At 44.9% G+C, this 22,125-nt stretch overlaps 1 protein-coding gene across 3 annotated transcripts in view; it reads right to left on the minus strand.

Annotated features, from left to right (window-relative positions):
* CACNA2D3 (calcium voltage-gated channel auxiliary subunit alpha2delta 3) overlaps positions 1-22,125 on the minus strand; it is a 773,665-nt gene that overhangs the window by 273,948 nt on the left and 477,592 nt on the right. For all 3 annotated transcript variants that reach the window (XR_004986777.2, XM_036430835.2, XM_036430833.2), the window contains exons 12-13: positions 19,649-19,727; positions 9,809-9,942 (exon numbers count right to left, since the gene is read on the minus strand). Coding sequence is in view for 2 of the 3 variants with exons in the window: in XM_036430835.2 (XP_036286728.1) it covers positions 9,809-9,942; positions 19,649-19,727 (213 nt within the window). In the remaining variant the exon portion in view is untranslated. The remainder of the gene's footprint in view (positions 1-9,808; positions 9,943-19,648; positions 19,728-22,125) is intronic.

Here is a 22,125-nt window from a genome sequence, read left to right on the forward strand (position 1 = left end):
GACAACTGCAAATTATTATAATAATACCATAACTAGAGGCCCAGTGCATGAAGATTTGTGCATGGGTAGTGGGTCCCTCAGTCTGACCTGCACCCTGTCCAATCTGGGAGCCCTCAGGGGAGCCCTCTCCAATCCATGAGGTTTTTTTTCTGTCTTTGCAATCATATGAGCAAATTGTCCGAGGCCCCAACCCAGTTTGGTTTGTTGTTCGCAGAATAATAGAGGTTTGTTCTTTTTCTTTGCTTCATTGGTGGATTTTCTGGAAGTTTTAGGATATCTTCCCTTTAATTTTTCCTAGACACTCTGATTTTACTTATGTCTCTCACCTTTGCTTTCCCTCCATCCACAACAGTAACTTGCTCCAGGCTCACTTTGCTATAGTGTCTAGGAGATTCGTCTGCCACCAGAACTATGATTCCCAGAATCCCTGGTGCTCCCTGGGCTCTTGGTTTTCCCTTCCTGCTCTGTCTCTGTTCCATGGCCTCCCACTCTGCCAAGTCCTCCAAGCCGCCAGCTCTCCCTCTCTGCTCTCTGTTTGGTGGCTTGGGAAACAAAGCTCCCCAAGCTGCTCCACTCTCCAATGACTCTCCTACTCTGCTCTCCCCCTGGCACCTGTGTATGCAAATTAACCTGCCATCTTTGTCAGGTTAATTTGCATACTTACTCCTGATTGGTTGGTGAGTGTAGCAGAGGTACAGTCAATTTACATGTTTCTCTTTTGTTATATAGGATAGCAGAGACAACAATAAATCTAAAAATCAGAGGGGGGAAAAATCCCACGTACTTGAAATATATTCTTTTTCATTTTCAGCTTGAAGCTTTTGGATTAATTGACTGTCATCTATACAGGGTGTTAGGACATCTTCCCTGAAGTTAATAATTTTATGCTTTTGATGCATGTTTTATAACACTAACTCATAAAAAAAAAAGGATACTCTTAGGAAAAAAACTAATAGAAAAATATAGAACCAAATGGAAGAGGAAAATAGTTAGATGAATATAAATGGTACCAGAAAACAGGGATGCACTTATTTTTAACATCATCATCTCCTGGCAAAACAAAAAAAATAATTATTACAGTAATCTGTTTCAATGGAAATAAAGTACTGTAATATTTATAGTTTGTGCCAGTTATAATGACTGCAGGGCCAGAAGTGAAGTGTCACAGCATGCTCCACATGTTTTTAACACGGTTTCTAAAGGCTCTGGAGGCTATTAAATTTAATGAACCCATCTGCTATGAAATAGAGGTCCCAGCGTAATCAGCTTCCTCCATGCCATGTGATGCAGATGGCACTCTGTTCCACAGCCCAGCAGGACCGTTTATGTTTCTCTTTACGTGTGTCTTTTTTTGTTTTGACGATTTGAACTTCTTTGATATGCAGCGGTGTCTTGGGAAAATACTGTAAATTTGGTTTCCAACCCCCAACAACTTTTTTATGATGCCTTTGACCCCCTGAGTAATTGCTTCTCAGCAGTAAGATGTAGCTTACAGCAATCACCCAAAAGCCTCCTAAATGACCTAGGTGCTGTTCTTCCTAGATGGGAAAGCAAAACAAATGTGCAATTTATAAAATGCAAAGCATTTTCTCCAACTTGGACTTAGTGGGGGGTGAGAAGGAGGGACACAGGTCCAATTTGCAAATGCAACTAAATTGGTTTGAAAGTTCCTACAAATTGCAGACTGAATTGCATCACCAGCAAAGGGGCGGGGCAGGAGGGCTCCAGTAATGAATTCTCATTATTTTAAACGGTCACATTCCCACTGTTTCTAAAAGATTTCTTTGCTCCTCTTCTGTGTGTCACTGTGGTCTATGCAAACTCCCTGGGAAAGACACGTCCGTCCTCAGTTTAAGGCAGGCTCTGCCCTGCACAGCAAGGTACGAGGCGTTCCCAAGGTGATTAGAATCTAGCTGGAAAGTATAAGCCATTTGCCTGCAAAATGGAACGAATCCCTTTGTTAGCGCTTATTTTGCTCTGCACCTAAGAGATGATGACTGTGTGTGACTTGTATTCAGATAAGAAGCCCATGAATTTCAGAATTCCAGTGTTTGCTCATTTGTCAATGAATACATGAGCTTTATGAGATGAAACATAATTAATGTTGTGAACATCAATTCATATATTTGGGCTTCACCAGGAAAGCAAATTGAATAGAACACCCAGGCAGAAAATAGGATATCTAATCAGACTGGTAGTAGCAAGGAGGGCGAGGGAGGGACGCTGAAGGAAGTCTCCATTCTAGGTCAGACTTGGGTAAACACAGCTCCTGACTCTTCGTGTGCTAGAGTCCAAACTCAGCTTCTGTTCGCAAACGCTTATCTTGAGCTTGTTCAGACCCAGAACTGTATGAATCAATGCATAATTAACAAAAAGGGAAAGCCCTGTACTGGTAGGTCGTCTTAAGCTATTCATTTAAGCATTAAATCACTTACATAATTATATTTGTTGCTGCTGGGTTTTAAGCCACAATCACCGATGAGTCAAGCAAACAGAATTCCTTTTGTCTTTACCACTAAACAAGGAGAAGGAAGACTTGTAAGACCATATTAAGCAAACTTGAGGGAATCAAGTGTCCAAATTCATTAGTCAATGAAGACCTATTTTCTTAGATTTTGGTAGGAATTACATAAATCAGAGGTCTCTTGGTTCCTGGAGGAATCAAAAACCAATTTCAGAGGACACTGCCCCTGAGGGCCATGCCCCTGAGACCCCTGGTGAGTAGAGATGTTCCGACTGAGAGCGCCATGGCCGCCCAGGCAGTGGTGACATTTCCTTCTGGGTTTTCTTTCCCTCTCAGACCACAGCACAGAACTGAGGCTACTGCAGTACATGGAGCTCTAAAACACTCGCTGGATTTCTGCCCCAACGAATATATGTCTCTTAAATCCCCTCCCATGGGATGTCTGATGGAATATCACTCCCATGCTCAGTTCCTATCATTGGCCTCTGAGTTAATGAAAAGAGAGGTTATCCTGGGTCAGCCCGACCTAGTCAGCGGTGCCTTTAAAGGAAGGGGAAGGTCCAATGAGGTGTGTTCTTGGTGGCCTGGAAGAAAGTCAACAGCATTGCCTGAACTGTTCCACGTGGCCAGGAACTTTGGATTATAGGAGCTGAGAACACACCTTGGGGACAGGAACAAGAAAACGGGAACCAAGGTTCCGCGACGAAAAGGGTTGCATCCTGCCAGTGATCTGAAGGGGCCCTGAGGGCAGATGAGAAATGCAGTGCAGCCAACACTTAATGGCAGCCTGTGAGACCCAGAGCTGAGGGCCCAGCTAGCGTGTGCCCAGATTCCCGACCCATGGGAACCATGACACAATATGCTTGTATTGTTTTAAGCAGATAAGTTTGTGGTAATCCGTTTTTGCAACAGAAAACTAACACAGCTGTCCCGGCGATGCTGACCCACACGCAGTGTGTTGGCAGTTCCAGCTGAGAGTCCCAGCTGCTCTCACACCAGGTGGCGGCCCTCCTCCTGGCGTCTGGGAGGGTCACTCTCCTTCACGGAGCACACAGCCTTTGGGTTACCAAGGGCAACAAGACACTGAGCAGAGGCTACCTTAGCCGCCAGGCCTACACCAGCAACCCAGGATGAAACAGACTAAGCAAGGTAAACGACTCTATAGGAAGAAAGAGAGAAAAGAAGAAACAGGAATGAAAGGAGGGAAGGAGGAAGGGAGGGAGGAAGTGGGAAAAGTTAAGTGTCAGTATCCTTGAGTACAGGGAAGACTTTTTCTCCATCTTTCATGATTGCTTTGTCCATACTTAGCACACCGGTAATTTTTCTCTTTCCAAGGCATTTACGTACACAGTCACAGAAGTAACCACTTCCTTTTCACAGCAGCAATTACAGGGTAATGAGCACAATTCAATGGTTTAAGTAATAGCTGATGTATACAGCTAGGCAAAATGACATCTGCCATCAGTAGGTCAGGGATGTAGAGGACTGGCTTCTTCTGAGCATGCAGCTCGGCTGGGGGCACAGCTGTGTGGGAATTTGCGCCAGCGTGGCTTCCAAACCGAATGCCCCGTGTGCTGTGGGCCACAGACTGCTCCAGAGCAGAGAGGACACTGAACCGATTGAGGGGCGGCCAGTTAAAAGGGTTCCTGCCACGTCTCCCTTTCTTTGGGCGAGGCATCCAGCTTTCACCTCTATAAGGCTGGGGGACTCTCCTGGGCTAGTGCAGCAGCACAAGCGGCCTCTCTTAGGGACACTGACCCAGGCACCAACGCCACACATTCATGCCTGACCACAATACGTAATGGCAGCAACAGGAACTCCAGAGGATTCAAGTTTATCTCTAGAAGAACAGTGCTTTCAAGGTGCTCATCATTCTTAAGTCCAAAATTATATTATCTAAACCAAGCATATCAAATTCAATGGCTAACATGGGCCAAATAAACAAGGTTAAGCTTATGTGGCCGCAAAAAAAATCCCAAAAGCTTCAATTTTCATAGAAACGTGGGTTTATTTCAAGTGAGACATACTGAATACAAAGGGCTAAAATAAATGAGTAACCGTTAGAATAAAATAATAGAACATTTTGATAAAATTTAGTATTTTTTCTTGAACATTAACTTACCAGACATTGACTAACTGCACAAATTAATAAGCATAATGCAAATAAACCTATTTTTTTTTTGTTCTCCAAAAGTGAAATATTTCCTGCTTTGCCCACCAAACAAGTCAGTACAAGACTAATGACTTGACATTGGCTGCTAAAATATTCGCTGCTAGTATCAGTGGAGAGAAATGGTGAGCCTGCGAGTAAGGCACATAAGGGAAATGAATGCAACACGATTATTGTAATCAGTCATTAGTGAACACTGTAGTTCGTTATTAATAATTATGTATAACAGAATATTGTAAAAATTAAGTTACAAAATTTTTATTAAAACGTTTCTCACATACCGTGAGAAGCCATATTATAACTACCCTGAAGTTTCTTGGAGACCCAGCTCAAAGGAAGGAGAGTATTTTTTTTTATTAACTTCCGACAACCAAGGAGAAACATTCCCACTGGATTTCCTGAGATTGAGAATGATGATAGGCAGTGTTTATTGCACTTTCTCCATGCAAAGACATTTAATCCTTAGAGTCAACTTAGGGTTGCAAATGAGGAAAGCAATACACGAGAAAGCTAAGTCACTTCCTTACAGTCACAAGGCTGGTATGGCATAGAATTCAAACTGAGGTGTAGAATTCAAACTGACACGATTCTTACTCTAAATGCATGGCTTTAGCTACGATACTAAGGTAGATTTTTAATATGTTGAAATATAAAAAAATCCATAGGTGCTGATCCCACCAGCACATCAAATATTAAAATGGAGTCCGCAGTGCCAATGCCGAGTGCTCCTGCACCTGATCTGATTTCAGGCTGGCTAGACTGTCCTGGCTGTGGCAGGGCAGGCAGGATCTTGCAATTGCTGACCTCCACATCCCATCCCCATCGTTTTCTGAGTTGTTCCCAAGTTGGTGGGTTCATCTTAGAATTCAGACTCTGCAGACAAGTTCAGCATACCAACCCTATTTGGACCCCACATCAATGACAGGGGCCTTTGCCCTTGTCCTGGAAGAATCCAGGCCCAGATGAGGTTCAAGAGATTGTTGCCTTCCAGCCCAGAAACACCTGTGGGAGCAGCAGCTGCCTCTGCTCACTGAGCAGGCTTAGGAAAGAAGGAGGCTAACTCCTATGTGTCCTCACCAACCCAACAGGCTTCTCAAGACCCCCAGGCTCAGAAGGAGCCCTCAAAGCACTCTACAAGAGAGGTGTTTATCAGGCTGCCTGCAAAGGTACACAGAAGCTTAGAAAGCACAGATGTGATGCTGATTTGTCATTTCAGGGACAAACATGGTCTGGGGGTTAGTTTTATGTATGGCAAAGGGTCTGGAAGAGGTGGAATAAAAGAGCTCTGTTACCCTGGCATTCCATTTTACTCAATAATGAGCCATTTAAACCATTATTTTGTCTTAAAGTAAGTAAAGGTGATTATGGCACACAAAGCAAATTTCACGTAAATGTTTAAGATAAAGGACAGGCCTTCAAAGACATTGCTGTTGCAGCTGCGCATCTAGAGCTGCTCCCCATTTCCTTTGCCTCTGCTGTCAAAGTTCATACACGAAAATATGTATGTTTGTATGAATGCAATTAATAAATCTAAAACAACTGATTTAAGTGATTATCATTATCTATAGCAAGACACCATATTAAAACAAAGCCCAGATATAGTGGATCAGGGGTTGAGCATTGGCCTATGAACCAGGAATTCAGGGTTGATTCCTGGTCAAGGGGACATGCCTGGATTCTGGGCTTGATCCTCAGTAGGGGGTGTGCAAGAGGCAGCTGATCAATGATTCTCTCTCATCATTGATGTTTCTATCTTTCTTACCCTTCTTTTCTGAAATCAATTATATAATATATATTAAAGTCTGTTAAAAAACACACAACAACAAAACATAGCTTAATCTGCTTCCTCCAGGAGCTCCAGGTGACATATCCCAGCCAGAATAATCTAGTGATGTGTCACTTTCTGAAAGCACACTCCTCATAAGTGACACTAATTCTGATGATCCACTCAAGATTTTTGTTTTGCCGTATATTGCTTCTCTCCAACTTGTAAAAATATGGAAGATTTTTGGGCGCTGGCCCGGGGCCTGGCGGAACGCTCTGACGTTACGTTGCTCTAACGGGCGGTGGCTCTTGTGTTCTTTTTTAGACATTAAAGAGTACGATTCAAAGATGCCCCTTCTTCCAAGCATCCCCCTAGATTTAGCATCCACTGATGACCTTTGCCCTAACTACTCTTGACCAAAATGGTTGCAAAGTGGTACTTCAATTCTGATACCTTCAATCCAGTCTCATCCCACAGGTCTGCCTTGTCTCCCCCCATTTACACATGTGCTCAATTTACCACACTCACAAAACAAATTCAGAATGGCTATACCCACATTACTACAAATGACACCCAAAGTTTAAAATTTACTTACAGTTCTTTTTTCCCCCCTTAGCCTGAGGTAGGGGGAAAAGTACTTTTTCAAAATGTAATAAAGTGTGCAACTACTATATTCAAAAGGTTGCTTCTTTCTCCTACTTTTTGGGATATATATATATTTTTTTTTTTTTTCTCATTTGAAATGTAGTTGAATTCATTTGCTTCTGTTTGCATTCACTCTTGGTTTTGGCCCATCTTTTTTACTTCTCAATTTTTGGAAAAGGACTTTGTCAAAACTGTGCAAGAAGATAACTCAGATGTCTGTCCCCTCCACTGTCCCTTCTTCGTGGCACTCCTCCCACTTCTTGGGGTAGCCAGTTCTATTGGTTTCTGACTTTTCTTTCTGTGTTTTTTTTTCTTAATAAGCAGATACACATGTCTTCTTATTCCCTCTTCTTTCTTATATGAAAGATAGCACCTTGTTCATAGACTTGCATTCAGCTCATTCTGCTCAGCAATATATCCTAGAAGTCATTCCATATCAACCAATAGAAACCATCCTCATTCTTGTTTCTAGCATGAAGACTCCAATGGAAGTACTACAGTTTATCCATCAATCTCTTATATTTAGGTATTTAGGTAATTTACAGTGTTTTGCAATCATGAGCAATTCTGCAGTGAACAAAATGTATGTGTTTTTATGTTTCTGGGGTTCATCTTCAGGGTTAATTTCTATAATTGGGATTGCTGGGTAATAGTGGGATTGCCCATTCTGTCTTCCAGAGCAACATATGAATGTCCCTTCCCCTCAACCTCACCAATACAGTGTACATACAGTTTTGCTTTTAGTTTTTGCCTGATAGCTGAGAAATGGTATCTCACTACATTTCAATGAGCATTTTTCTTATTGTGAGTGAAGTTGTACATCTTCCATATGTTTAAAAGCCATAATTATTTTTTTTATTAATTTTATTACACACATGTCTTTTGCTCATTTTTTTTTCTATTGGAATTTTGAGATTTTCCCTTCCATTAAAAAAAGTTCTTTACATATTAGGCTTATTAGTTCTGTGTGTGTCCTGTATGCTGCAAATAGTTCCTCCTATTTTGATCATTTGCCTTTGACTTCACTTATAATTGTTTTCAACTTACTAAAAGTTAGATTTTGCTTTGTTTTTATTTTAAGTAGTCAAACTTACTTATCTGTCTTTTTATTACATCTGGATTTTGGAGTCATTGTTAGAAAGCCTTTCTCTGAACTCAGGTCACAGAGGAAGCAACCCATATCTTGTTCTACTGCTTGTATGATTTTATTTTTTACATGTTAGGTCTCTGATCCTTTGGGATTATTTTTTTTTTGGGGGGGGGGGAGTATGATGTTAAGAATAGAACTACTTTTTTTTTTTTTCTAAATGGCTATCTAGTTTTCTCAAAGACATTCAGTGCAAAGCCTATTCTAGCTCCACTGATCTGCAATGCCACATTTATCACACACTACATTTCTATCTTCTATTTCACTGATCTGTCTGTCTATCCAGGTGCAGGTACTGTAATGTTTTAATTATAGAGACTTTGCTTAATATTTTTTAAATTGGTGAACAAATAATGTGACTGATCAAACTGGCTCTTAAGGGTTTCTACACAAAACCACTGGGTGACTTGATGGCTTCGATCCCGGCTAGCCACACCCCTCTTCATGCTCTTTGCCTGCCTTCCTCAGCTGCATGGAAGAAGGGATGAAACCATCACTGTTATTGTTATTGTTATTGTTATTGTTACTATGGTGCCAACATAAATGAGTGGCTTAGTTATGTTATCCAGGATTCTAAATCAAGCTGGTGTCAGACCCTGACAGTGATACAGGCCAAGACCAACTTGTGAACCAGAGAGGATTTTCACCCTTCCCTATGCTCAGCGTGATTCTCCTCAGGAAGGGACACCCCTTCGGCACCATTCATATTCCCATGGTCCCACTGTGACCCGGAGGCCGAGGAGGGACAGGCTGCTGCAGTGCCCCCCGAGCTGGGTTCCCACATGCCGTCCGCAGCCAGCCTCTGCCTGTTGCTGCCAGAAACACCACAGGAATGAGACTCATGGAGAGTAGAGCCGGCCCACAGCAGCCATTGAGACCACTCTGGAGAACAGCTATGTCTGGGTTACAGTGATTAATGTGATGTTAATCCCAACAAAAACGATGGGAGAGAAGCCCTGCGCGAACATTTACAATCAATTAATGAAAAATGCCACTCCCATCAGACCCATTATCACTATGAAAAATCACCCTGAACATATACAAGCAACCGGGCCATGGAGCCATTGTTTGGTGATTGGCAACGTTCCTCCTTTTAAAACTACTTCAGCATCAGAATCCTGTGCTTAGAATTCAGCGTTCGAAGGAGCCTTGGCTGGAGTTCCAAAAGCAATCCCTGGCCTATATCACCGCCACCGAGGCAGATTCTCACTCATCTACAGGAAGAAAACACAGCTGTGGCCTCTGCCGTGGCTCTGATTCACTGGGAGAGCCAAGCTCGGCCACCTTCCCAAGTTCAGATCCAGAGACTGATCCCCAGGACTGGGCCTCTGAGATGGGGGACTGAATCTCACACGCCCACCGTCACTGCTCCAATGACAGCATTTGTAAACACGTGGGAGGAAACAAGTAGCTAGAGAAGACACTCAGAAAGTGAGCTTTGTGTGCTGATCAGACACCTTCCAGAATGCTGGTTACATTTTCACCAACTTTGTCTGCAAACTGTACAACGAAGGAAAATGTCACTGAACCCCATTATAGAGGAAGAGCGACCCAATCATTGCCTTCTGAAATGAACACAGGGACAAACCCTCAGGCGCCCTGGGGCCCGTGACTCACAGTGCTGTCGATGTAAGCTTCAGTCCACACCACGTCGTGCTCCTGGTCGATCACCTTGGGCCGGCTCAGCACGTGGAGGTATTCCATGACGTTTTCCTGCACATCCGCCAACGTGGAGATCTGGGTAAAGAATCCTGCCGAGGGAAAAGCAGGTCAGGAACAGACAGGAAGACTGGCAACCGGGGAGCCCACATCTGCCACACCTTCTCAGCCTCTCACTAATTTCTTCCTCTTCTTTTCCTTTTTATACCTTAGATGTCCCCACTGCCATCACCCGCTTCATGAGTCATGTGTTCATGCTAGAAAATGTCAGCAAGCGAAGGAATACAATTAAGATCAATCATAACCCCCGCTCCCCAGAGGAAGCCCCTGTTGGCCCTGTAGAGCAGCAGTCATCAACCAGTGGTCCGTGGACCACCGATGTCCCGTGAGGACCAAAAGGTTGGCGACCGCTACTTGAGAGCACCTCCCAGACTTTTTCTCTGCATGCACATGCAGACCTTGCCGGCAGGAACGCGCAAGGGTCCTTTTAGATGCCATTTTGTAATCTCTGTCTTTTACGTTGGTGGATTTATTTCCAATGGGAAAATTATACCCCTCAAAATTGCAAGGCTATCCATTTTTATCACTATAACAATAATAGTGATAATTAATCTTTGAGTGCTTACTAAAGGACACAAAACTTGCCACTAAACACTTGAAAGGCTTTGTCCCATTTATTCTTAACAACATGATGAGGTGGGGAAGACTGTGCTCCCTGTCAAGAGAAGACGGAGGCAGACCGTGGGTATGTGTCTCCCCCACATTCCCACAGGTTTCCTGTGGCAAATACAGGAGGTGAGCCCAGGATTGGGAGTCTCTTCATCTGTGCCTTTTGCTTTTACAGATTGTTGCCCTTATGAGTTTGAGGCTGACATGGGGGTTACCAGGCCTGCCTTTTAAATACGCTGGGTGGACCTGGTTGCTAAGCAACAGATATGTCCTAGCCATGCGATTGTCTCCGGCTGGGGATGCCGTTTCGATCTCAAGTTCAGGGCATTGCTGTGTTCCTCTTCAGGATGTGCTCCCGGTGGCCTTCCTGTGGGTGCGTGGGGAGATGTTGGAAGGGAAGGGGTGACCTGGGGCCCTTCACCCAAACCTTTATGGAAGGCTTTGTTGGTGCCTAGCCCTGGAGAAGCAGGGATTCACAGAATGGGCGGGACCCTGCCTCCTGGGCCTGGGGAGTCTGAGTAGAACAACCACAGAATAGCACAGTCAGTGCTGCCCTAAAGCAACGGTCATGAACCTTTCGGACCTCAGGGACCACCGGTGGAGGACCACTGCCCTGAACAAAGCAGAGATAGCCAGGCGCTTGGCAGCCCCACGGAAGGGTCAGCACCACTAACCCTGCAGGTGAGGACCAGCAGCTGGAGGAAGAGGGTTAAAGGGTGTACAGTAAAGCAAGGAGTGTAAATAAAGGTGAAGGGCAGGCTCAGGCCCCTGCTGGGAACTGAAAATGGCTGGAGTGACTGGGGTAAGGAGCTGGGCGGGAAGGCACTGGGTGGTATAAGATCAGAGGAATGCACAGGGCACCTTCACTCAGGACCTTGGGAAGAGCTTAGGCTTCATCCCACAGGCAGGCAGTCATGGAGGATCTTAAGCAGGGACACCGGATGGACATGCCATGTTTCCTCCCTGCCCTTTAAACGAGGACCCTTTAACGAGGCTCATGCCAGCTCCTGGTGCCAACACATCAGAGGGGGAGGGTGCCTCTGGAGCCAGGTCTGTCGCAGCACTGGCTACAGTGTTTACAGACACTGTGGCTAACAGGGCTCAGGTAAGGAAATGCCAGCCCTTCTGTTGTCCAAAGAGGGCTGTACCCTCTAAGGGAATTTCCAAACAAAGCCCAGCTGGTTTGAATTTGGTGTGCCAACCCCAAACCAGGTCAGGACCATGTGGCTTCTGGCTTCCTGATGACAGCTCTGCACAGTGTAATTAACATGCATTGTCACTCCTGTCCACCCCCACCCTCCCTGCCAGGGCCAGGGCCTCACCCATCCCAGGGAAAACAGGGCCCTGAGGAGCAGGCACTGAGCTTCTGTTTTAGTGTGCAGCCCAAGAGTGGGGCCCATGGCACCTTGGCCTCCATCAGAAGTCAGGCACCAATGTCAGGGGACCCACTGGGGCACTCCCAGATGGCTCCTCTTAGAATTCGTTGGAAAGACAAGTTTTAAAGAGAGTCACTGGATGAAAGGGGCATCCATAGTTACTTCTCCAGGCTCAGTGACTGCAATCAGTGTTTGAATAAGAAAGAAAATATTTCATCTTTAGTGGACAAACCATGTTCTGAGGGAAAGGTCTTAGAAAATCAAGGCAAAGAGGACAGTTAAGGGAAGTGTTGCCATGGTGATAAGAGGAGGGGAGAGCTCCACGATTCTGGGCTATTAGAGAACATTGGTTCATGACTCTCGGAGAAGAATTAATTCCTATTTGGGGTTCCTTTGCAAAATGTGCATAAAGACAGCAACTCTCAGGAGGAGTTCTTGGTTGTCTGTCTTTTCTCGATCCTCAAAGCCAACAATAAAAATCCTTGATTTGGATTTTCCAAAACAGGGCCAAGAGAAGAAGGGGAATGAATGTGAGAAGAAGGATGGGAGAGACAGGTCATTAGCATAGAGGGAGTGGAAAGGAAAAACCACCACACACTTGGATGAGGATGGAGCTGAGATCATCCTCACTTGGCACTGCTGGTCACAGTCAACATTCTGAGAAGCTACAAAAAGCTGGCTGCTACCCAGAGCTCCAGACCCACAGCCAACAGTACACCTGACACTTCCACAGGATGACTAACAGCACTCTCAGACTGGACTCCCAAGCCAACTCCTGGTTCCCTCACCAAACGCATTCCTCCCCCGACTGCCTCTTCCCATCTCAGCAAATGGCGCCACTCCCCAGATTAGGCCAGAATCATAAGTGCTATCCTTGACAGTCACCCCTTTCTCACCCCAGCCCATGGCTAATCCACGAGCAAGATCTTCTGGCCCTATCTCAATAACAAATCGGAAACCCACTTCCCCCTCTCCTCTGCCCCAGCCCACTCCTGACTCCAGAGTCTCTCCCCCAGAGTACGGCAGCACCCTCCCCACAGACCCCCTCCTCGTTATCCTGCAGCTGGAGGGATCATCTGAAAGTATAAAGCAGATACTCATCTCTCTGCTAAAGAGTCTAAAACTGGTTCTATTTAGAGTGAGAATAAAATCAAAATGTCTTAGCCACACTGCCAAGACTCCAAGACACTCCTTCAGCTGCCTGCCCCCCACCTAGATGACCTCACTCGCTTTGTTTCCTCACCATTGCTCTCGTTGTTTGGGCTCCCTGGCCTCCCTCCTCCTCTGGTAGGCCAAGTTCATTCCCCTCTCAGGCTTTGGCTCCTGCTGTCCCCTCTGCCTGGCTCTTGTTTATCATGCAGGGTTCAGCTGTCTAAACTCACTTCCTCTCACTTCGCCCTGCCTTCACTTTTTTCGGAAGATTAATCTGGTGCTGAACTCTGACTTGCTTGTTTACTATGTTTTCTTTCACTGGAATATTAGCTCCATGAAATATTACAAAAAACGGGTGCCTGACTTGTCAGGAGCAGAATTCCCAGAGCCCGCATCTGGGTTAGCGATGTAGGACACCCACTGGGGTCTTACTGGCATCCACCTGGCCCCTGTGTGCCTGGGCAACTCATGGACTCCCTGTATCAGGAGGAACCAGAGCAGGGAACTCAGTGACTCGTCCCAGATCAATTCCAACCCAGTTTCATCTGATTCCAGAACCTTTGCTCTTGACCACTGAGGACACTACTTCTTTCTGCTTCAGAAAAGAACAGGCACACGTGGCTGCTCAGAGGTCCTCCCCAGGAGGTCACCCCTAATGGGCTGTCTGTATCTCTGTGGCCAGGACAAGTTGAGGATGGGGTGGGGAAATGCCTGGTTCTCCTTGGGGTTCCTGGGAAATGCTCAATAATTAGCACCAAAGGGCTATTCAAAACCCAGGCCATAGTTCTAATTTATATTTCAAAATATAGACCAGGCATGCAGATGTATAGATTGTAAGAGAAGCCGAGATTATAAAAAATAATATTAATAACGTATACTGCAAAGCTTCGTGCAAATTTAATCATCTAACTCCAACCCATTAAAATCTCCAACCTTTCTGAAAGACTCTTTCTTGCTTTTGAATGTTTTCAGCTAAGTTTTAGTTAACAAATGTACTTTTGATGGATAACAGGAAGTTGCTGAGGGCTGGACGCTTTGGCTGTAACCATAGACGCTTCCCTTGTTTTCCCTCTGCATTCTCTGAACTGGCTCCTTTCCCTCCCGCCCCCCCCCTTTTTTTTTTCTTTTAAATTCTAGCTCTTGAATGTTTATTCTCTTCTTTAATGAGCCTTTTTGGACGTCATATATCATGTAAGAAAACAGAATCAGCAATCATTCGGTAATTACCAAGGAGTAATTAATGCTGTAATTAGCCACCTATTACAAATGGTCTTCTCATTTTTCTACGTAACATCTATTTATGTACTTTATTCCCTTGCAGAGACTCCTGTGAACTCCGGGTTACAACTGCTCCCTGTGATCAACCACACGCAGCCTGGTGCTTTGTATTTCTGAGATTCCACCACCCTCACCTCTACATTTCTTAGGAGTCCCTTGTCTAAGAGGTGCCTGTAGATGCGATGCTCCATCATTCATGACTCCGCTTTGCAATGACGTCAGAATGGAGAGCCCCAGTTGGCTCCTCAGTGGGAGACCCTGGCCATCTATCTCCCACGCCAAGTTCCCATTCACCTTGTCTGTGAGGCACCGCTCCCTTTGCATACACTCCCCTCTGCGTGAGACAAAGCTCAGGTTTCAGTCTCCTCAGGACAGTGGAGGGGGCAGTGAAGTCGATGGTGTGACCTCGTTTGCCTCCTGTCTGGACAACAGTGTTCCCATCTTCCTCCTCCCCGTCAGCACCACATGCTACTGACAAAGCACTTATTTCTGAAAAGAGATACGCAATTTATAAACAATGTCCTACCTCCACCTCCCCTCGGACCTTCGCAGACATGCAGCAAGAGGTCTGGTGGGCCCTGGAGCCCAAGGGCACATGCCCAGTGAGTTAGAAAGAAATGAACATGACGCCAGGGACCTACCCACTGCCTACCAGAGAGTGGGGGTCTCCAGTGTGATGCCATCAGAATCAGCCAGACTCTCAATTCAGAAACAAGCCTTTTCCTTTGTGAATAACGTTACATTTCAAATTTCATGTTAGAAAAGGTCATTTAAAGGATCACATGACGGAGCTAGGAATGCTGGCCTATCTGTAGCTTTGTCGTAGCACCCACACCCCAAACTGCCTCATCTCCTCTCAGAGCCTTAATGTCCCGCTTTGTAAAACATCAGAAACTGAACCACATGCCCACACAAGTGGAGGCAGGGCCGTTTCTGGAACACACACATGCTGGGTAGAAATCCCACTTGGTCTTTATTAGCTGACAAATTCTTTCCTCCGCCTCTACATTCATTTTCCTAGAGTCTCAAACTCTGCAAGAGATATAGGAGTCCTCCATGAAACACCACTGACATCTCCCCAAAGAGAGGTGACCTCACAATCTGGTGAAGTGAGGCTCAGGCTTCGGATCCACTGGGCCAGCCTCCTGGCTCTGCCACCTGCTAGCTGGTAACCTGGGGCAAGGAAACTAGATCTTGTCCAGCCAGTGTTGCTCAGTGGTTGAGCATCCACCTATGAATTAGGAGGTCATGGTTCGAGTCCCTGTCAAGGCATGTATGGGAGATCCAGGAGACAGCCAATGATTCTCTCTCATCATTGATGTTTCTATCTCTCTCTCCCTCTCCCTTCTTCTCTGAAATCAATAAAAATATATTTTTTTTTTTAGGAAAAGAAAACTAGCTCTCATTTTTCTTCCCAAACACCTAATAGAGCTTTAGTGAGGGTCAAGATATATAAGTCACAAAAGTACTGTTGCATTCTACCTGCATAGTTCATCCTTATAACCACTAAGGGTGACACTTCGTTGGTCATCCTTAGTTGTTATAAACAACAGGGGCAACATCTTCATGTTCTAATGGCATGTACACAACTTAAGTGTCCGTCAAAACACACACACACACACACACACACACACACACACACATACACAGTGGCGTATCATTCAACTATGAGAAAGAAGGAAAGTTTGCCATTTGAGACAAGATGGATGGAGCTGCAGGGTATTATGCTATGTGAGGTTAGGCAGACACAAACTAATGCTGAATTAAATCCCTTATAAATAGGAATCCATATGAAACTTAAAAAAGCTGAGCTTATAGACACAGAGAATGAAATGGTGGTTACCAGGGGCTGAGGGTTGGGGGAATTGGGGAGATATTGGTCAAAGGGTACCAAACATATTTCATAAACTTATCTGAACAACTGCCATTTGTGTCTTCTTCCACTTGTTCCAAAATAGTGAAGGTTTGATGGCCACTTTCCCCTACCCTCACCTGCCACCATTCTGGCCTCGAAATGTGAAGCTACCTTTTAGGGGCCAAGACACTTGGAAACAAATGTAATGTGAGGGTAAGAATTTTTTCATGGAAAAAAGGGCTAAGGGTCTGAACTTCTGAGGAGGGCTCAGGCCACTAGCTTGCTTTCAAATAAGGATGGAATGACCATTAACCTATCAGAAAGGGACTAGCAGAACAGACAACCAAGGGACACTTCTGTGGCATGTCCATTTGCCCTAACGATGACTGATGGGTTGAGAGCCCAAACAGTGAGGCCTGCTCTGTTTGCACAGCTGGAAAGCACTCCCTTCACTGATTTCCGAAGGAGACGTGGGCGGTGCTTGTTTAAAATCCTGGCACGCTGAGCATTAGAGAAGGTCATCATGGCTTTATGGCATATCAGGGCGCGTCGGCCCCTCTCTTCAGTTTTCCCAGTTCACTTATTTACCCAATAGTATGAACTCGGAACTGTGTATTCCACCAGCCACTGTACAGTGGCAATGATCACTCTAATGGATTTTAAATGGTGTGCTGCTTTGCCTCATTAGGGCCATTTCCCTCAAGATAGGACCTAGTTGTGCATAAAATGAGACAAACCAATGAGCTCCAGGCTTCTGGTTTTGCTAGTACCGGTAGATCGGAGGAGGCAACGGACTCCTGAAAGGGGCATACACGTCCCCAGATACTCATTTGCAGGGGACATGTCTGAGGTCCAATGGCTGAGAATAGTTTCCATGGCTACCCGACTTGCAAGCAAGAAATTCTGTAGGGAGGATGGCTCCTCGCCCCCTGACCGGGGAAGGTGTGTGGGCCCAGCTCCTGCTCCTCCCCAGGGCCACCTTGGCCAGGCCCGGCCCGGCTGCCTGCAAGCTTCTCTCTGGGCTCCCCTGGGCTCTCCCAGAGTCTGCTCTGGCCCCTGAATGTTAATGACTCATTTCACTGAGGCACTTGTCTGAGTCAGGATGAAAATATGTAAGGGGGGGGGCCCTCTGGACCTCATGTCACTTGAGATGAAAAATGTTATGCTGCCTCCATACTATAACAATCTGAGACTATAAACAATGATTTAATTAATGACCATAGAAGAATACTTGCTCACTGATGTTACGTGGTCTAAAACCCCATAACTGACGCAACACAAAGCCAGTGTTTATATGGGCACAGATGACTGGAACCTAACGTTTTGATGGCAGCTGCTACTTTGAAGAGTGGTAAACAATGACATTTTATTCCCGAGGCCCTTCAGGAGAGAAGCAGAGTGAGGAGGTGAAACTTCTGAGAGGGCCTGGCCCTGGCAGGGGAGGAAATGACTGGATTTAGACAGGAAGGGAAGGAGAATCACTGTGGAATCCAAGGCCAGGCCAGCTCAGCGGCTACTATTACTTTCTTGGATTTTCCAAGTGTCTGTACTCAGAACTTTTCAATATAAAGGGCTGCATGCTATAGCCAGGCCCTGAAATACTCCAAGTTGACTAAACCATCTTCAAAAGGATGCTTCAGAGATTCTTATAAACAATGACTAAAGCTAAATTATGGTGTAATATTAGTTGATTAAGACAAGACTTCAATTCGAGTAATTTTCATCAGCTGGACACAGACAGTGGTAAAAACAATAACCCATGACTAACTGCATCCTAGCCGATGGGAGAACTGCAACTCAACGTGGCAAGAATAACAGCAACATTTAAAAAAATAAATGGAAAAGAACTTTTTTTTTTTTTTTAAGACCGCAGAATAAAGGGGAAAAGAAAAACAGGAAAAGTGGAGCTCACTCAAGATTTGCAAATGTCAACAAAACTCCAAAAATTGTTTCAAGAATAGACCCTTTCCCCCAAGGAAACAGGATGCCTCAGCTTCCACCCCCTCCTGCCCGCGGTCCTCCCCTGTGTCCCCTGAAATGGAGCCAAATGCATTAGCTCTGAGATAATCATATTACTGATACCTATAGTGAGGGGAGCCAGCCAATACACTAAATTAATCATAGAATATGTTATTTATAGCTTCAAGGAAATGTTGACTTCCATGCAGGTCTCCACTTGCTCATTGAGGGAAATGAGACTTGCTTAAAATATTGTTGCAAGAAGAAGCAGATAATTGAAGACAATGCCAAGCAATGGGAAAGATAGGCTGAGGTTCATTTGCCTGGCCATGGCCCTATTCTATGGGAACTTCCTACCCCCACCCAGTTCTGGGCCCCTCAGAGTGCATATGTTTATCTCTGCCCACACCCGAATCAGCATGGCTGAGGGAACCTGGACCAAGCTGGGATCATGATCATTTTTGAGGGGAAATTAGGAGACTTAAAAATCAGAATTTAAGTTGCAGACCAGTCTGAAATGGAGAAGATATAAAATCTTATCTAATATCATATCCTGCTGTGTGCATAGCGTGGGGATATCTGAATATGCCCATGCCATAGCAGAGAAGGTCTACCTACAGAGAGGAAGAATGCACAGAGTGTAGAAAAAAATCAAGAAGGGGGGGAAACAGACACACAAAAAAAAACATAGCTCCCTGGTCCTCCTGGGACACAAGCTTCCTTTCTCTGTCTAGATTCTGAGTCACTCCCCTCTCTCTCCAAAACACTCTTCTTTTTAATTTTAGGGAACCACTTTGGTTGCTTGCAACTAAAATAACTTTGTTTTAACTCAAACTAGACTTAACTGGTTGTGTAGGCTAAGTCATGCTATGGGAACATCGGAAACCGGAAACCCTCGTGGCTCAACACTAAGGTTCCTCACACACACTATGTATGCAGTGTGGGCTGGCCTGTGGCAGGGGGCAGGGGGAGTGGAAAGGCATTCGCTCCATGTGGTGACTCAGGGCCCCAGGCGGATGAAGGCTGTTCCTTTCATGACTATTCCATTATGTAGTTTCAGAGTTCACAAGAGCCAGAGTGTAGATACCACTGCACCAGCTCTTAAACGCATTATTCCAGAAATGACCAGGTTGGTTTTGCTTACAGACTATTGGCCAGAACCAGTGTTGAGGCCCCACTGGGGCTCAAGGGACCAGGAATGCTGAGCAAGCAGGTGGATATTTGGTGCACAGTAAACTGCTCTGCCACAGTAACTCTCCCAAGGCCCCTCCGCTACTGAGCAGTAAAGTCGAGAGGCTCAACCACTCTGCTAGACTATGTCCTCAAACTTTATAAGCATATTTTGGGAGAAGTTGTTACAAGTTTATAAAAAAAATCATTTAGAAACACCCAGACCTTATCTTAGGACTCACAGCCTTTTCCTGGAATTCTCCACTTCCTCGTGACTATCTTGATTTCTGCACATCCAAGGAGAAGGCACTGAGAGCCAGGCCCGACAGAGGGACCTACCTTTGTTGGCACAGGCCATCCACTTGAGGTTGTCTGCAAAAGCAGCCTCCCGTCCAATGAGGTACGTGAAGATACGGACCTGAGGGGAAGGCAAACACACGAATCAGCGTTGTTCCCTTCCCACTGTCCTGCACAGACCACATCCCGGCTCACGCACATGTGGTTTACCTCCTTAATGCCCCATGCTTCCCATCTGGAGGAACATGTTTAAAACATTTGAAGTACAGTCAGCTTGAAATATATTCAGAACTTGGGCCTTTGATCTTTGAAGCCATGTGGCACTGGTGGTGGTTGTTTTTCGGTGTGGAGCTCGCGACAGAGGAGAACAACGTGAAATGGGAGATTGGCAACATTGCCAAACGGGTTTGCTTGCACACATATGGACAAGGAGTATCCAGGTCTGGCCCAGATCTGCACAGGAAATGCAGCGTGTGCTCTTCTTGGGAATAAAAATGCCACTGAAAGACCCTCAACATTTCTCCCCAGTGGCGAGGACAGGCTGCAGACACTCTCTTGCCATCTGTGGTCCTTGGTTTGATCTTAGGAGGTAAATAACTGGGCACAGCCTGCAGCCAGGAGACAAACGGGGACCCTCTCAAGCTTTCCTAAGCTTCGATTTCAACACATGTAAAACCCTGGCTCTGTTCTTTTCTATTGTTTTCCTAACTCTCTCTCATGAGGGCAGAATACGTTGTTTATTTTTTATTATAGTTGGCATACATTATATATTAGTTTCAGGTGTACAACAGTGACTCGACACTATATTTCTCATGATGTGATCATCACAATACTAGTGACCATCGGTCACCATGCAAAGTTTATTACAATAATATTGACTATTTTCCCTATGCTGTACATGTCATCACCATGACTTTTATCTTTAAACTCTTATTCCCTCTCACCCTTCTCACCCATTCTCCTTTTCTCCTCCCCTCTGGCAATCATCAGTTTGTTCTCTGTATCTAAGAGTCTGTTTCTGCTTTGTTTTATTTGTTTTTTGTTTTAGATTTGACACATAAGGGAAATCATATAGTATTTGGAGAAGATGGAGAGAAAGGGGAACCTTTTTGCATTATTGGTGGGACTGTAAATTGGTGCAGCCACTACTGAAAACAGTATGAAGGTCCTTCAAAAATTTAAGAATACAACTACTATCCAAACCAGAAGTTCAACATCTGGGTATTTATCTGAAGAAAACAAAAACATTAATTTGAAAAGATATACAGGGTGGGGCAAAAGTAGGTTTACAGTTGTGAGTACTCAAAGCACAGTTTATTCTAGTATTTTATATTATTTTGTATTATTTTCCAGATGAACAACTTTTGTCCCACCCTTTATGTACCTATATAGCACTGCAGCATTATTTACAATAGACAAGACGAGGAAGCAACCTAGGTATCCATCAATAAGTGAGTAGATAAAGAAGATATGATATGAACAAAGAGAGATAAGATATGGAGAGGAAAGGGGGGGGGAGAAAGAGACAGAAGGGAATATTACTCATCCATAAAAAGAATGAAATCTTGCCATTTGTAACAACATGGATGCACTTAGAGAATACTGTGCTAAGTGAAATAATCAGAGAGAATTATTTTAAATAAACCACAACCCACCTCCCAAAGTGGTACTTGCAGGTTACATAGAAGAAAGACAAAGAATTAAAAGTGTTAAAAATCCTTTCATTCAAATTGAAAGTGAGATGTGGGTCCATACTACATGGTCCAAATAAAACTCCTGGCAGGCCAATTCAGTCCTTCAGTCACAACCAGACCAGGTTGGGCACACCCGCTGCTCCTTTAGAGTCTTTTTTCCACTGTGGTTGACTAATATCTGTGTGGTTACCTCTGTGATACTGATCTCCATCAGACTAACCACTTGATGAGGGGAAAAAGGGGCTAGGTCTCTTGCCCCTGGCCGTGGCCCCATGGAGCACAGTGCTCCTAACATCACAAATCAAGATATGAGTGAATAAAAATACATGAGTGCCAAAAATGAAGATTTTCTTGTAATTAGTTATATGTGCTTAACTGGAAATTACAACTTGAAGACTAGTTTTAAGTGATGTTTTATTTCCAACTAAAAAGGTGTTTAAAAATATACATTATTGTTGTGTAGCCATAGCCTGTCCTCATTTTCCTTTGGTGAGGCAGTCATTCCCCCAGGACAGCTCCTGCGAGGGCGTTTCCTGGTGGAGGAGCCAGCGGGAAGTGTGGCCCCTCTCCACTCTCTTCCCTCCTCCCCCCACTATTACCACTGGGGTCTGTGTAGCCAAGGTGGTTACCACTGACCCTCCAACACAGAGCTGTCCCCTGTTCACTTTGTCTGTTTGCCCACTGCTGGCATTACCTGATGTCTGATTTAGTGGAAACTGAGGCCCATTGAAAGAAAAGGATTTGATTAGTTTCAAATCCTGATCTAATCAGAGTTCTCTCTGAGCCCCGAGGCCTTAAGTCACACTGGGGTCTCCTCTTATCCCC

This window comes from Pipistrellus kuhlii, unplaced genomic scaffold (assembly GCF_014108245.1).
Source record: "Pipistrellus kuhlii isolate mPipKuh1 unplaced genomic scaffold, mPipKuh1.p scaffold_m20_p_11, whole genome shotgun sequence".
In the NCBI taxonomy this organism is placed as follows: Eukaryota; Metazoa; Chordata; class Mammalia; order Chiroptera; family Vespertilionidae; genus Pipistrellus; species Pipistrellus kuhlii.